At 45.4% G+C, this 16,861-nt stretch overlaps 1 protein-coding gene across 2 annotated transcripts in view; it reads left to right on the plus strand.

Moving 5' to 3' along the window:
• Positions 1 to 16,861, plus strand: part of ABL1 (ABL proto-oncogene 1, non-receptor tyrosine kinase) — a 118,094-nt gene that overhangs the window by 83,416 nt on the left and 17,817 nt on the right. For both annotated transcript variants that reach the window (XM_081066326.1, XM_081066327.1), the window contains exons 2-4: positions 5,434 to 5,607; positions 6,433 to 6,728; positions 13,976 to 14,248. In XM_081066326.1, the coding sequence (XP_080922452.1) occupies positions 5,434 to 5,607; positions 6,433 to 6,728; positions 13,976 to 14,248 (743 nt within the window). The remainder of the gene's footprint in view (positions 1 to 5,433; positions 5,608 to 6,432; positions 6,729 to 13,975; positions 14,249 to 16,861) is intronic.

Here is a 16,861-nt window from a genome sequence, read left to right on the forward strand (position 1 = left end):
ATTTTGTTCATAGTGTGGAGTTAATGCTGACGCTGTATTTAGCTAAACTTGTTTTTTAAATCATTTGAATTGCTCCGGTGAGGGTGTAAATTACAAAATAAAGGACCATGTAGAATGTATATAAAATGACTTTCATCAAGTTCAAATTGTGGGAAATAATACTTTTTCTCTAAGCTCACATTATAAAATGTTGTATGAGACCGTTACAAACTGACTTGAGAATAGTCTGAGCATGATCTCATCAGTTGGAACAGAGTAGGAAATAAAACACGAAACCTTCCCTCTTTTTTGAAGGGTCTGTTTTATAGATGTTTAAATCACAGATTCCTTGAACTAGAGGATAACGGTGAAGGGCCCACAAAGGAAATAAGACTAAACCAACATGGATTTAAATAATTGAATGTGAGCAAAAGTAAAGGGAAGCTTTATCACGTCTGATGCCCCATGCCCTCTCACTTCCCCCACCCAGAAATGGTGGGCATCAAATGCCCACAGTGTGGCCAGTCAGGACTGAAGAGGGCGCTCCAGAGGGAGCCGTGACCTTGGGCACAGCGTAGGCGGGAAGGTGGGAAGCTTCCCAGGGGTGTTTTTCCTAGATGTGAGTCTCCTCTCCCTCTGGAAGGTGAAGAGCCGCCAGCCCCTGGAGTTCCTGAGCGCTTTCCTTCTCTTCCTGTTGCCGGTGGCGGGTGCAGCCTCAGCAGCCGCCACTGGAAGTCTAGACCAGATAGACCGGATCTGAGAATCTTCTGTAAACATTTTTGATCAGTGACTCACAACTCTAAGAAAGGATTATTTTGTATAAAACGGTCTTTAAGTTGTACCTTAAAGACCCACGCCATTTTCTTAGAATACTGTCCAAATAAGTTAATCACACACGGGCCCAGTGAATTTTGTGGCATTTTCAAACAGTTTGATATTCTCATAGGTGGAGCCATAGCTTTTTAGAGGCTCAGAAGTGTTTTTGTAGCTGTCTCCATTCTTGGTGCTTTACTGGCTAATGAATGACTTCCTGAGTTTTGTTGGTAATGTTCGTTAATGGGATGGTGAAATAACAGTTTAAATGGGACGAGAGGCACTTTTGAAGATACAAATCTTAAATATGTTTAAAATATGACTCAGAAAGGATGCTGCAGAAAATGTTCACTAAATATACATGTATATGTATGTATGTATGTATATATATGTACACACACACACACACACGCACGAGAATAATGGCAGATGCTAAGATTTCTTTCCCAAGACCTAACACTAGCCAAAAGGTCCGTTGGAGGAACAGAAGAGGGGAGCTGTTTGGGGCATCTTTTATTAATGAAGCCTTTGGGCTTCTTTAAGGGTCTAACCTCCTGACAGTGGGAGTGGCAAAAAGTTCATGTGTTAAGCAAGGACGATTTAAGTGTATTCTGCAACGTTGGCCTTGGGAGCTGCGATCATTTTTAAGGTTGACGAGCATAGCTCACTATGAAATGAAGCAAGGAACTTGGCATTTATACATTGTGAGTCAATTTTGACATCAGTCTGGATTGGGAATTCACTGGAAGGGTTTGGGGTTGGACTATGGCTACACTCAGTGTCTCGATCCAGAGGCATGCATGAGCAATACTTCCCTTTGGGCTTTGGCCATTAATTTGTGGAATGGAGCAAGAACTGGAGAGGAAAACTGAGAGACTGCCTTGGATTTCCTGACGTCCTGTTGAATCAAAAAGTGGTGGGAGGCCCTTCCCTTCCTGACAGAGGCCTTGTCCCTTCCCATGAAGTTCCCAGCATCTGTCTCCATGGTAGGGACAGCCCCTCTTTAACCCGTATGCTAAATCCACGGTCACCCCTGGGCTAGGATTTGTGCTCTGCCTATTCCAGGTGTTTTCCAGGCCACTTCCCCTGATTATGTAACTTTGATCAAATCCAGATGCTGCAGAACGTTTGATAGAAGAGGTCAAATGGCATTTGAGAAGAAAAGCATTTCTGTATTCATGACTTTGGTTTAATTTCCTGTGTGGGCCTGGTCTGCCAAAGTCGTATGCTCACGGCCACAAGGTTGGGACACTAGAGGGAAACACGCAAATACTTTTTCAGGACAACTGAGAAGAGTCCCTTCTCCCCCAGTGAACTTTTTCATGTTAGATTATCACTTATATAAGCGTCAACTAGCTCCTATTTATAACAGTTTTTCTATTTTTGTACTTGTTTTCTGATTATGAGAATAGTCCACATTCATTGCGAGAAATATGCCAAAATAGAGAAAAGAGTAAAAAAAAAAAAATACAAATGTTTGTCATCCCACCGCCTTGAGTTTACTACTTTTAATGGGATTATTAACACACTTACTGTTCACATTTTGGTGTAGTTCCTTCTGGGCTTTTTTCAATTTTTATAAAATTGGGAATTGTTAGTGTATTCCCAAGCCTTTAGATATTTTTTCCAAAAATATTTTGAATGGATTTATGAATGTATTTTATTTTATGGATAGGACCACAAACTAACTTGTATTGATCCATATTTTGTACTTTTCTGTGCTGTTATTTGAAAATCAGCATATTGGAATCAGTGTGTGGATCCCTTGGGATAAATTCCTAGAGGAATAGCAAAAGTTATGGAATTTTTAAAGAACTCTGTTCATATTCCCAGTTGCCCTCCTAAAATGTTACAGCAGTTTCTACACCAACTACTAGCATTGTATAAGCGCCCATTTCATTGAAATCTTAACACGGTTAGCCTCAAGAAAATATACCTGCCAGTTTGATGAAGAATTTGCATTTCTTTGATTACTAGCCGCTTAACACACTTTCCATGTTCAACGGTAATTTAAATTTTCTGTGAATTGCTTATTCATGGCTTTGGTCCATTGTTCCATAGTGGAGGGATTTGTCTTTTTTCTTTTGATATACAAGAGTTCTTTCGTATCAAGAATCCTCTGCCTAATAATTTTACTCACTGCAATGCAACAGCGCAGCTCTTTTGACTTGCTTGCACTAAACTGACTTGCTGAATTGACCTGCGCTGTGCTTCCTTCATAAAACATACATGGTTCATGCCACAGCACACGGACACGGCCTCCCCTCCCCCACTGCCTGAATCACAGCCACATCAAGAGCCAGTTGTGTTTCCTTCCACATCTGTTTATTTCAGATATATTTGTTGTAATTATTTGGTTAATGCGAAATCCAAATGTGAAAAGAGAACTGTTTCTAGGAAGATGAAAATGAATGCTTTAGACAGACTCACGAAAGGCAGGTAACTTTAAAAATTGCTAACGGAGCAGGCGTGAGTGAGGCAACTAGAGACGATGAAAGGAATTGTACTGGATTACGTAGAGAATGGCTCTGAACTCTCCCTCCAACTGCAGGAAACAGCCGGAAGTGACTAGATGCAGCGCAGGTAGGACGTACAGAAGACCCCAACTTTCATTGCATACCCACACTCAAAAGGACAGCCCCGGATCCTGTAGCAAACCAGTGTACATTCAGGCGGGGTCGGGGGTGGGGCACATAGTTTAATACAAACATGATAATTCCCCATCTTAATTGTCTTTCTTTGGTTAATCAATTCCTGATCACGATGGCGCTAGACATACTTTCAGAGCCAGTGTCAGTACTCATAGAGCAGGCCTAATACCTCACTAAGTCCTTTCCACGTTCTAGAAAATAGTGTTACCGGACCCTTACTGACTTATCTTTGCCCTCATGACTCATAAGATGAAATTACCAAGCATAATAATGACATAGTTTGGGATGTACTCTTCGAGAAAAACAATTCCTGAAGGTTCACTCCAGTCAGTACTACAAAAACTAGAATGAAAAGACCTTCATTATTTATGTTCTGGTTTATTCCAAAGAGATATATATATTTTTTAATTATTAGGGAATATTGGGGCACAGTGTGTTTTTCCAGGATGTCAAGTTGCTGTATTTTTCAGTCTAGTTGTGGAGGTCACAGCCCACTGGCCCATGTGGGAATCGAACTGGCAACCCGGTTGCTAAGAACTCGTGCTCTAACCAACTGAGCCATCCTGCCACCCCCAAAGAGATATTTTAAAGAAGATCTATTTCTGAAAGTTTTCCAGTCATGTTTCGGGAAGTTTAGCTTAGTCCTGCAGATATCTCAGGTGCCTCCAGTGGGTTGTCTGTTTTTGAGTGAATACTACAGAAGTAGGCCCATCCCTGAAATGGGTGTTATTGCCCAAGAAAAGATGTTTGGGTGTCCTAAATCCATAAAGAGAGAAAATTAAAACAGTTTTGTTTTGTTACCATTTGGGTTTGGCTTAAGCATGTGGTAGATCCTTCCATTCTTTTCAAATTAGAATTTTCTCTTCCCCCCTTTTAAAAGTTTGATTTCTTGTTGTAGTTTCCTTAAGTGAGTATTCAGATTTCACCCCATAATAGCCTACAACTGTTAAGATCTACTTGGAGTAGATTTGCTGGTTTCAAAGAACCCTTGTGCATATTTGTCATTATCACGGGGAAATTCTAGCGAGTTTGAGCGTAATTCAAGAAAAAAGAAAGACAAGAAATTTCAGGGGAAAATAACGAACTGTATGACCCTGTAGTGTGAGCAATAGTTAGTCACACATTCCTTACATGTTTAATATTCCTAAAGAGATGTTGATTAGTTTTCAACTTTTAGAACCTACCTATGCACAAAACATGAAAGATGGTATTATTACCGCATAGGAGCATATAAATTTTTGCCCAGTAAAAGAAAATGTAAAGAAAGCCATATTTGAGAAGGAGCGTAGAGTGAGGAAAGCTGGAAGCAAGGGTAGGCTGTTAAAATCCTTATGAAGTAAATAGTTGAGATACTGTCTCCAGCTGGTGGAACAAGAAATAGAGGTGTAGGTCTGTTACTGAAAATACAAAGGTAACCAGTAGAGGATGGCACAGGAGAGATGGGAGAGGTGGAGCCAGGTTATAGTGATACTGCTTATGTTTAGAGATGGAAGTGACCCCCAAAAAAGTAGCCGTCGTCTCTGGGTGTAGAGAAGCGTGGGATAGAAAATGTTTGCCTTTCATTATAAGCCCTTCTGTACTATTTGATTTTCAAATTGTGTGCATATGTTAACTTTAGTACATTTAAAAATGTTTTAAAGGAAGAAACTTACCCTCCGTATTATAACATAAGCAGTGGCAGACGAATGAGGATGGGCTGTTTCCATTTCTAACTGAATTCATTTTGAATTAATGAATGTAAAAAGCTTAAGTTATTTGAGAACAGCAGTTACCACCTTGGAATGAAAATACTTAGTGTTTTTCACAAGATTTGGAAGAGTCCATTTTTTTAACCACTTTTTTACTAATACGTAGTATGTGCAGATATTAAGAAACAAAATAAATTAGGAATGTATAATGTTGGAAATATTACCCTTTTTTGTTCCTGAGAATACAATTAATTTTTTCCCCAATTCTTTCCATTTCTTCTCTTGCCCTCTTTCTCTTCCAGAAGCCCTCCAAAGGCCAGTAGCATCTGACTTTGAGCCCCAAGGTCTGAGCGAAGCAGCTCGCTGGAACTCCAAGGAAAACCTTCTCGCTGGTCCCAGTGAAAATGACCCCAACCTTTTCGTTGCACTGTATGATTTTGTGGCCAGTGGGGATAACACTCTCAGCATAACTAAAGGTAAAAGGGCTGTGGGCAGCGGCAGGAGGCAGGGGGCACTGTGGCTTGACTGTCCATCCCTTTGGTGTCTGAAAGAGCAGATTTAAAGTTGGGGATGCAGAGATATCCCTCCCCCCAAAAAACAGCATATTTATAAGAGAGTCACTTTTCCTTGAGAAGAGTCCTTAGCATAAACAAAGCTTTCCTTATGTTATACTGCAAAAGACACATGGACCAAACACTGAAAACTTTTTTTTATTGGGGAAGGGGAACAGTGTGCACTTCCAGGACTTTTTCCAAGTCAAGTCATTGTCCTTTCAGTCTTAGTTGTGGAGGACGCAGCTCAGCTCCAGGTCCAGTTGCCGTTGTTAGTTGCAGGGGGCACAGCCCACCATCCCTTGCGGGAGTCAAGGAGTCGAATCAGCAATCTTGTGGTTGAGAGCCCACTGGCCCATGTGGGAATCGAACCGGCAGCCTTCGGAGTTAGGAGCACAGAGCTTCAACCGCCTGAGCTACCGGGCTGCCCCCCCCCCTTTTTTTTATTTTTAAGAAAATCATTTTATTCTCTCAAAAGCTTCCTTACATTAGGAACAGAGCATTTGAGTAAGCAAACATAATAGATTTATAAAAACTGTTTGGCTATATATTTGTGTATTCGATAAAAGCAGGAAGCTTCTTATAAAATGTACTCTTATACACTTACAAATGCATATATTTTTGTGGACTTGTTATAATGCAGTAAGTAGTTAGGAATTTGTAGACTTTGAGTAATCATACAAGAATAAGGGAGGATGAATGAATTAGCCTTTGAAGCTGACGTGTCTGATTTGATTCTTTTCCTCTAAGGTGAAAAGCTTCGGGTCTTAGGCTACAATCACAATGGCGAATGGTGTGAAGCCCAAACCAAAAATGGCCAAGGGTGGGTTCCCAGCAACTACATCACGCCCGTCAACAGCCTGGAGAAACATTCCTGGTACCATGGGCCCGTGTCCCGCAACGCTGCCGAGTACCTGCTGAGCAGTGGGATCAACGGCAGCTTCCTGGTGCGGGAGAGTGAGAGCAGCCCCGGGCAGAGGTCCATCTCGCTGAGATACGAAGGGAGGGTGTACCACTACAGGATCAACACCGCTTCGGACGGCAAGGTGGGGGGGGCGGGGCGCGGGGGGCGGGGCCTGGGCGGGGCCTGGGTCTTGGGCCAGAACTCAGATCCCACTGCTGGGTTGATGTTTTTACAACAAAGCTCGAGAAGAGGTTGGCAGACACTTTCATGTAAACAGCAGGCGGCATCCATTAGCCTTATCAGTGACCCCCTGTGGAGGACTGATCATGTGACATTGCAAGTCCACAGGCAGGCTGGTTCTCTGATTGTCCTGCTGGACGTTTGTTGTTAGCAATTTCATAAGATAGGTGGAATATCTGCTGGGTTTTACGTTACGAACCTTACATTAAGATTCTTCCTTTTTTAAAAATCTATTATGTTAGTAAGTTATCCTCCCTGAGTAAAATTCAGACAACAGATGGATATTTTTAAAGTGAAAAGACACCTTACTAGCATCTCCCCAAAATAAGTCTGGTATGTGGCCTTCTTCCTGTGGATAAAATCGTGTGTGTGTGTGCGTGTGTACACAAGTTTTTAAACAAAAATGAGATCACGTGATAACCCATAGATTTCCGCACCCAGACTGTAGTTTTGTAAAGGAGTTGAAACATGTGGTTTTGTGACCTTCATATAAACGCCTTTAAGAGTCCATGAAGTGGAGGAGGGAGAAGTGTGCTTTTACTGAGGTCCTACTGTGTGCTGGACATTTTTCAGTCTTCATCTCATTGAACCGTCACCTCAGACAGTCTTCAGCACAGACACTGCTGCAATCTGCATTTTTGCATTAAGGAAAGGATGGAGGCTGAGGGATGAAATTTCTTGCTGAAGGTCACATAGTGAGTCATTGATGGAAGTAGGCTGCGACCCCACCGTCTGCCCTGCCGCACCACGCTGTCACTGAGGGTGCAGCCAGATGGATTGTCGGGGTGGGTCCAGATGGTGTATGTATTTTTTAGTAATATTACAGTGAAAGGTAATTTCGTTTCTAGTTTAGTTCCCTGCCCAGAAGCAATCACTGTAACCAGCTTCTCCCAGAGTAACATGGTGTTTGTTATATGCACAGTGTATATACTGTGTTTCCCTGAAAATAAAACCTAACCGGAAAACAAGCCCTAGCATGATTTTTCTGGATGACATCCCCTGAACATAAGCTCTAATGCATCTTTTGGAGCAAAAATTAATATAAGACCCAGTTTTATTTTTGAGGAAACACGGCATGTTTACATTTTAAAAACCCACAAATGATGCTTACTGCACACTGTTCTGCGTCCTGCTTTTTCCACCTGATAATATATTTGGGAGATTGTTTTATGGCAGCACATTTCGAGCTGCCTCATTCTTATTAATGACTGCATAGCACGGATGGCCTATCATTTATTTAAGCAGTCCCCTGCTGGTGGACGTTTCGGTTGTTCCAATCTTACACTATTATAAATAACATTGTTATGAGGTAGCTTTCAAACCTTCAGAAAAAAATCTCAGCCTGCTGTAAAGAAAACATTTATCTCACTACCTAATACACTAGTAACAAGATTCGTGACGCCCTACTTTTAATGTATGTAATGCACTCTGATATTTTGTATTCCATTCTGTTCCGTTTCATTTCTTAAAAAATTCTGGTCAGAATCCACCAAATTTATTTCATTGGCCCCTTTGTGGGTCGTGCCCTGTAGTTTGGAAATACACTGCACATACTTCTTTGTGCTCAGTGGAGTGTGTGCAAGGTAAGTTGCTAGGTCTGAGTGAGGGTTGTGTGCCTCTCAGATCAGTGTAGCTGTTGCCTAGCGCCCTCCCACAGAAATTACCCAAACGTGTTTTCTCACCAGCGTGTTTTCTCACCAGCAGCGTATAAGAGTGCATGTTTTTCCTCACCCCCATCAGCAGTGTATTATCAGAGTTGTAAAAACATCTGTCACTGGTAAAGCTGACATCTCATTGTTTGATATGCCAGTGTCATATTTTGAGTGATCCCTATGGCATTTACTAAATTCATCTTTTCCTACAGATTCGAAATGCACCAAATTTACACATACATTTAGGTCTGTTGATCTAATTTCTGTTCTCTTCCGTTGGTCTGTCTATTATGCAGTACCAGACTTTTAATTGTTATAGCTTAATAATGTGCTTTAATATATAATAAGGCTAGTCCGCTCTTCTTAATCTTTTTAGCATTTTTATGACTCTCCTCACACATTCATTTGTACTGCTCAAATACACACACATATATTTTTAATGTTCTTATCTGTTACTGCCTTTCCCCATGTGTCATAGTCTTCTGGCTAAAGTCCTGTCGCCAGTATCTGATGCTTCCCATCACTGCAGATGTATTTATACCAGCACTGCGGTTTGTGCGACATGCCGCACAGTCTGATGTTGACGTGTGACTAGAGATCAGCCTTATCTATCAGCTTGCTTTTCAGCTCATTGTTCTTAGCCCAGATGTGGAGTTAGATCCTTCCGTTCTGCGGGGTGGCGGGCCCTTTGAAACCTTGCCTTCAGACCGGAAGGGTGCCTTTTCGGTGAATTAGAAGGCAGAGGGCACCACCCCTCGGGAGCGATTTCTGGGAGCTGACCCGGTGTTTCCCATCTGTGCCGTTCATCCAAGGCAAGCATGCAGCTCATCAGCTGAGGTTTGTACTGGACAAGGTAGTGGTCTCTTCCCCTGGATTTGTTCAGTCCGCATCCTTGGAACAGATGCAGGCAGGCATGACCCCGCTTGACAACTCAGAAGGTGCAAGGCCTGCGTGTGAGATGCATGACTTGTGGAATTTGAGAGTCGGCCAATGAGGAAGCCAACCCCTCTGTCTAAAAGCTGGTGTGTGCTGGGGCTCCTTTCACTCAGGGTGGAGCTCAGGGAGTTCATTTGCTCAAGCACTGTCCACCCCCGGGCAGCTCGTCAGAGAGTTCTGGGCTCCTCGCCCTCCTCCCTGTCTCCCTCCAGCTGTCTGAGCACATGGAGCCTCCTGAGCCTACAGGCTCATCGGGCAGACCCTCTGCGGAGGCTCCTGCCTATGTTGGGTGGGAGCTCATTCCCCGAAGGAGTGGAACAGTGTCAGCGTGGGGAGGTCCTCCAGTAATGCAGGAGACTGCCCGGCACTGAGGAAAGCTGCTCCGAGCGGAGCTGTGAGGGGATCCTTTCAGGATTTCTAAGGGGAACATTTCAGGCTGGTAGGAGGGACAGGCTGGGGTTGAAGAAATTTAGTTCTTATTTTCAAATGAGTTGGTCTTTAGAAAAGAACTGAATTTAGCAGATTCTTCGCTAAGGCCCTGGTGTACCTCTCTCCCTGTGTCCCTGAGCTTCCGGCAGCAGTTGTCACCAGTCAGCCAACCCAGGACTGGCTCAGGGCCCGGGAGCCGGGTTGGGGACTTTAAAGCTGGACCCCTGAAAGGGCCACACCAGACTCTGAGCCATTGCTGTTTCCCAGGAGTCTTGTCTGAAAACCTTCAGATGCCCTGGGATTTGGTTGTCGTTCTTGAATGTCTTCCCCAAATTTGCAATCCTTTGTCAGCGTAGCAGAATCCAAGACTGATTTCCCCACCACCCGCCTAAGTTGTTCTTGGTGCTTCCGGTTGTTTGTGTCCACACCTGACTTACTTCTATGAGCTGCTCTGACAAGTTCCACAAGTCCGAACAGCCCTTGTGATGTCTCCCCTTTTCTTCAAAGAGATGCCCAGCTGACATTTTCACAGTCTGCTGAAGTGACAGGTGTAGGTTGACAGAAATGGAATTTTGTCTTAGGCTTTAGCAGAGGTGGCAGGGTGGGCCAACTGTATAACCTCTTGAATTTTGAGATTTACCCTCCCTGGCCTACCAGGTTCAGGCGTCCTGGGGAAAAGCCTGCTAAAACATGGCTGACTTCCCTTCTGGAGGAGACTGCGGGCTTTATTAAGTGCTGCTCAATTATTAAGTAGTGCTTTGCTGCTGGCGTGTGAGACGCCCTCAGGGGAATGGCGCTCCTGGCTCAGCAGCCTCTAGGTAGTGCATCCCCCGTGGGACGCCAGGATCTGTGGCCGCCAGTGGGCACACAGGTCCAAGCTCTGATAGGCCTGTGGGCATGGCTGCCAGGAGCAAAGCCTTTTCTGTTGAGCTGCTTTAACAAGGCCTGTCCTTTGGGTTCCTGCGCAGTTAGAAAGGCACAGCCCTCGCTGAGCACCCAGAGTGTTTCTGGAACTAGGTGCCTGGCATAATGACAGGCCACTCATCGCTAATTTCACTTTCTCCTCGGAACACGCCAGGAATTCCTGAGGAAGGTTACCCAGTTCACTAGCAAATGCTGCTCAAAAACTGGAACTAATCAGAAGGAAGCTACCAGACTTGACTGTTTGAAGATGGCTGTGCAGTGCATTTAAGGGAAAGTAGCGTTAGTATTTAGTAAGTGTCAGTATATAAATTTTGTGTTGAAAGATGAACTAAGTCATCGGGTCTGTGGATTTAATTAATTGAAAAAGATAAAGTTTGCCCATTCAGTGAAACCGTCCATAACTCTGAAATCTCTATCTGGGGAGCCCGTGAAGGAGTCAAATGAGACCAGGAGCAAATTCTCCATAAACGAGGGCCTGGGAGCCATTACCATTGTGTCCGGTTGAAGGACCGTGATCTTTGGGTTGGGGACAGTAGGTAATGAGCTTTGCTCCCCGGTGACCAGCCCTGGGCTGTGCCTGTGCTTCCCAGCGTGGGGAGGGCTCTGATTCCAGGGAGCAGCTTCTGGGAGCGGCTTTTCTCTCTTCTCACCACTCCTTGGCAGGGAGAGCACCCATCGGCTGAGCTGGAGCTTGGTACCAGTGCAGTGAAGTCCTCGGCCAGCCGGCAGCCGTTGGCAGACGCGGCGGGGCTTGGGGGCTGTCCCTGCGCCCCGCCTACCCAGCCTTTGTGAACTGCACTTGTGAGCGAGGGCTGTGTGTGCTGCGGGCAGGCTGGGTCGTGCTCACTTCCGCTCCCTCGCCCACCAGCACTCGCGCAAGTATCCAGGGGCCTGAGCAGGACACGCAGCTCGTCCCTAGAGCTGTTCACCTGGAGGTTTCTCCTCAGGGCTCTCCAGTGTAAACGGGGCCTCCTGGTGACCCCCTCATCACCCGGGTAGGGCCTGCCACTCAGAGGGACAAGTTCCTCAGCGCTGTGGAGTCTGCGCACAGCTCTCGGGTTACTCAGAACTTAGGTTAGTAGGATCGCTACGAAAAGACTGTCAGTTATAAAACCTCTGAGCTAGAGTTTGCTATTGGCTTGCCTGAGTTTTAACTGTTCATCTATGTCATCTCCCCAAGCAGAGAGAGAGAGAGAGAGAGAGAGAGAGAGAATCTCCTTGTTAATGAATCCTATTTACCCTCTTGAAGGTTATAGAAAGGATCAACTTGTATGTTACTATTTCTCTCTTTTAAAATATTCTAATTACCTGATATTACAAACATCCAGAAAGTAATGGCATTTACCATAACCACAGCCATGGTCCTGGCCCTGCCATGTGTGTTTCAGGCTTTTTCTTCCTTTTTTTTCCTTTAAAGTAATGAGATTTTACAGCTACAGCTAGCTGACCCTGTGCCTTTTCCTCCTTCCTGCCCTGGCCTCCCCCTCTGCTAGAGCTGTGTTCCTCCTTACCACGTCTTTGCGGTTTGGGCAAGTCTTATGATCACCTAGTCGTGCTCTTGAGTATCCTTTCCACCTGCAGTGATCGTTGGCTGCCCTTAGTGAGCCAGTAGATTCCATATGCGCCTGAAGCCCACTGTCCTGTGGGGATTTGATTTGATTTTTATTTATTTATTTTTATTGGGGAAGGGGAACAGGACTTTATTGGGGAACAGTGTGTACTTCCAGGACTTTTTCCAAGTCAAATTGTTGTCCTTTCAATCTTAGTTGTGGAGGGCGCAGCTCAGCTCCAGGTCCAGTTGCCGTTGCTAGTTGCAGGGGGCGCTGCCCACCATCCCTTGCGGGAGTCGGGACTCGAGGAGTTGAACTGTCATCCTTGTGGCTGAGAGCCCACTGGCCCATGTGGGAATCGAACCGGCAGCCTTCGGAGTTAGGAGCACGGAGCTCCAACCGCCTGAGCCACTGGGCCAGCCCATCCTGTGTGGATTTTAAATTGGAATTGTTTTTGCATAGAAAGAGAAGAAAAATGATAGCTGTCCCCATCCACATTGCGCCCTCTGTCGTGTGCTCCTTTCCCTCCTCTCGTCGTGGTTGGTCCGTACGAGAGCTCCTTGTGGAGGGGCTCCCTGCACAGGTGCTCACCGCTGTCCGTCTCAAGGAGACTCGTGTGCGTGTGTCTGAAAACTCTCTTCCTGCCTTCCCAGCCATGGAAAAACCTGGATGGCCTTGGGTAGCCCTCCAGCTCCTGCTCTGTTCCTGGAGAGCACTGGCCACGGAAGCACGGGGTGTATTACTGGGTCACGGGGTGTATTACTGGGTCACGGGGTGTATTACTGGGTCACGGGGTGTATTACTGGGCCACGGGGTGTATTACTGGGCCACGGGGTGTATTACTGGGTCACGGGGTGTACTGAAGGTTTTGATCTCGGATGCTGCTTAGCTCAAAGCCAGGCAGTAGGAATGAAAAGGAGATTTGTGTGGTTAGTGACTTTTTAGGAGTTTAGTGATTTTCATCTCACATCATCTTTAGTTCTAGATAATTATATAATTATAGGTAGTCAAGGTAGGTTTTAGTAACAAGCATAATCATTATTTAAAATTTTTTTCCCAATCGCAAGTAATCATTGAGCTCTGCTCTCCGCTAATCCACAACTATTAGCGAGTCCCTCTTCTGTACTCATTTCTTGTTCTCAATATTGGGGATAGGGGATAAAAACAGCTTAGGGCTGTGCTCTCATGAAGCTGAGGTTCTAGTAGGTGGAGATACAGTGATCACGCTGATAAACAAGGAATTATCAGTTCGTGGTAAGTACAATGCGGAGAAGTGAGAGAGGTGATGCTGATGAATGCTGGGTGATAACTTTCGACTGCTGGTCAGGGAAGATGTCGTGGACATTTGCACTCTGCTCAGCATGGTAAGAGGGCAGCCCGCGTGTGAGGGTCAGGTAGGTGGAGCTTTTCAGGCAGGGGGAGCTGCAGGTGCAAAGGCCCTGCGGCATCTGACTGCATCTTTTTGCTTTAGCAAGTCCATTACAGCAGGAGAGAAACACACTAAGTGATTTTTCTGAACGCTTGGGCCTGGGTGGAGAGACGTGTGTCTGAGGTTTCGCTGTGCATCACGTTTATTTCGGCACAGCAAAGCTTGTTCGTTGGCATTGTTTGTGTTGGCGTCTGCTCTGTGGCCTGAAGGCTGTCCTTGTTTTCCTCAGCTCTACGTCTCCTCAGAGAGCCGCTTCAACACGTTGGCTGAGTTGGTTCATCATCACTCCACTGTGGCAGACGGGCTCATCACCACTCTCCACTATCCAGCCCCCAAGCGCAACAAGCCCACCGTCTACGGCGTGTCTCCCAACTACGACAAGTGGGAGATGGAGCGCACGGACATCACCATGAAGCACAAGCTGGGAGGAGGCCAGTACGGGGAGGTGTACGAAGGCGTGTGGAAGAAGTACAGCCTAACGGTGGCCGTGAAGACCTTGAAGGTAGGCCCGGGACCACCTTGAACAGTCCGGCGTCCTGTTAGGGCCACCGCTGCTCACGGCGCCTCGCTGTCTGCTGGTTGGCAGGTAGCCGGCCTCCTGCACACAGGCCCGAGGGCTTATTGGTACGGAGGACATGACTTTTTAGTCTTTTGTGTCTTTGGACGTGTTGAGTTCTTCTCATAATCTCAGTGTGTTTCCACATTGGGTGAGAACTGAGAAGTGCTGTGGTTTTTGGTGTAAAAAGATTAGTCATTTGGAGAAGTTTTTTCATTCTATGGCAAGAGTTTTTTAAAGCTGTGGGTTTCCGTTCTGTTTGTGTGGCACTTGGATCACTTCCGACTGAAAGTTAAGAGGAGGGGGAAAAAAAACTTTTTTTGAAAGCGGGAGATTTAACCAAAAAGCGCTCAGCTCTTCTGTGGATTTTTGTTGGCAGATTTGAAATGCAAGTGCTGTTTAGTTCCTAGCAGGTTCCTGTTCTTTGTATTGTGTGTCCGGACTTCTGGAATGAAGCAAACATTAAGGCTTCTTACTAACTCAGATCACCCCTTCCCCCCTTCTTTCTTGTTATCTGTGACTTGCACCCTCTCCACTAATGCACAGTGTTTGTGGTTTCCAGGCGGTTTGTTTTTCTTTTGAAGTTTTCTTTTGAAGTTCTGTGAAATCTTTAGGACGCCAACGGAAGGAGTTTTAGTTTGCAGCCTTCCTCAAAATGTGATCTGTGCTTTACCTGTGGTGAGAGTGTCCCCTAGTGTTGACCTGCGTTATTTTCACTTGTTTTAAATGAACTTCTGGCATCGCGAGATGAGCCCTTTTGTGCAGCTTTTAGAAAAGAAAAAGAATGGAAACATCTAGTGTTGGGGAAAATGGACCCAACTGTGTGCACGCTTCTCAGCAGTCGGCTGAGTGCTCGCTTGGAGTCCGGTGCAGCCAAATCGCTCTTCTTTAAAGATAGGGGCTCTAGTGCTTCCCTGATGCCTCCACTCAGGCACAGCAAAATGGGAAGTATGCTTTCTGGCTGGTATAAAGTGACACGTTAGAGAAAAGGTCACCTCCTTTAGTCCTAGAAACCCAAAGTGGCTTCCTGGCACTGTGTCTCTTTAGATTGGCTCTTGGGGCGTGACTGACATTTATGTCGTGGGGGCCATGGTTTGGGGTCACTTTGCGGACTCCTCGACATTTTCCAGATAGGATTTTTTTTTAATTTAGTAAGCATTTATCGAGTTTCTCACTTCTATTTGCCAGACCCTGGTCTTAACACTAGGATTCTGAAAATGAATTAGTCAGAGGTTTTTACTTCAGGCTAGTTTAGGTAGTTAGAATAGTCTAGTTAGCAGTAGATAGTCTAGTTAGTAAGAGAAATAGGCAAGTACAAAATCATGGCAGTGCAGTGTGATGAGGGCCACGTTAGGCATGAGCTTGGCACTGTGTCACCTCACAGGAATGAAAGGGGGGACTGGTGAGGTCTTCTTGGTGGGGAGAACACATGAAGGAAATGGTGAGTCGGGGCCATAGGAGGAGCAGGAGTTGGCCAAGGGAGCAGAGGTCAGGAGAGAGGTGGAAGGCAACGGGGACACAAGGCACAGGGCGTGAACCCAGCTGAGCAGCTGGGGGTTTTCCTGGAGGCAGTGGGGCGCATCGAAGGGTTTGACGCACAGGGATAAGATGATACCATGTTTCCCCAAAAATAAGACCTAGCTGGACCATCAGTTCTCATGCGTCTTTTGGAGCAAACATGAATATAAGACCTGGTATTATATTTATATTATATTATATTTATTACATTATACTGTGTCTTATATTCATGTTTGCTCCAAAAAACGCATTAGAGCTGATTGTCCGGCTAGGTCTTATTTTCGGGGAAACAGTAGGATTGGCGTTTCCAAAAGATGGCTACATCGGTGAGCCTTAGAAAGAACTAAACATCTATTGCCCCTCCTCTCACAGATGGGGTGGGTACAGGGGAAGGCGTGTGACCAGGCGTTGTCACCGGGCCTTGACTGGCTTGGGAAACCATTAAAGGCCTAGGTGTCACCCACTCATTTGCCAGGATTTGCAAAAATAAAACAAGGAAGAGTAAAAGCACAAAACACACTAGATTTCAATCCAGGCAAGGCTCATTTGAAAACTAAAAAGATTAAGTTTGTACAACATGAAATGTAGGGAAAACCCAGCCCAGTAGCTAATGCTGTGGCCCCGTTTTCTGAACGACTGAAGAAGGAGGATTCCAGAGGTGGGACCTCCTGGAGCTCGGTGGTGGTGGCGGCGGTGCTGGCAGTAGCCGGTGTGGTGGCGGCGGTGGTGGCAGGGGTGCTGGTGGCAGTGGCTGTGGTGGCAGTGGCTGTGGGAGTGATGGTGGTGGCGGTGGTTTTCTATTACCAGTGAATCAGAATTATCTGGAAGTGGGTGCCTATTAGAATATCCTTCTCTAATGATGTGTTATTAAACTTCTTATATACTTCTAATGATTTTCCCTAAGATCTTTATTAATTTATGGTCCCAAATTACAGGATCTAGTTTTGTGGAATTCTCTGAGTGGCTAATTAGGGAAAGGGGACTGCTTCATTTTCTAGAGGTATGTTAACCCAAAATGTGGTGCTAAGGAACTCTTAAATA

This window comes from Rhinolophus hipposideros, assembly GCF_964194185.1.
Source record: "Rhinolophus hipposideros genome assembly, chromosome: 11".
Classification (NCBI taxonomy): domain Eukaryota; kingdom Metazoa; phylum Chordata; class Mammalia; order Chiroptera; family Rhinolophidae; genus Rhinolophus; species Rhinolophus hipposideros.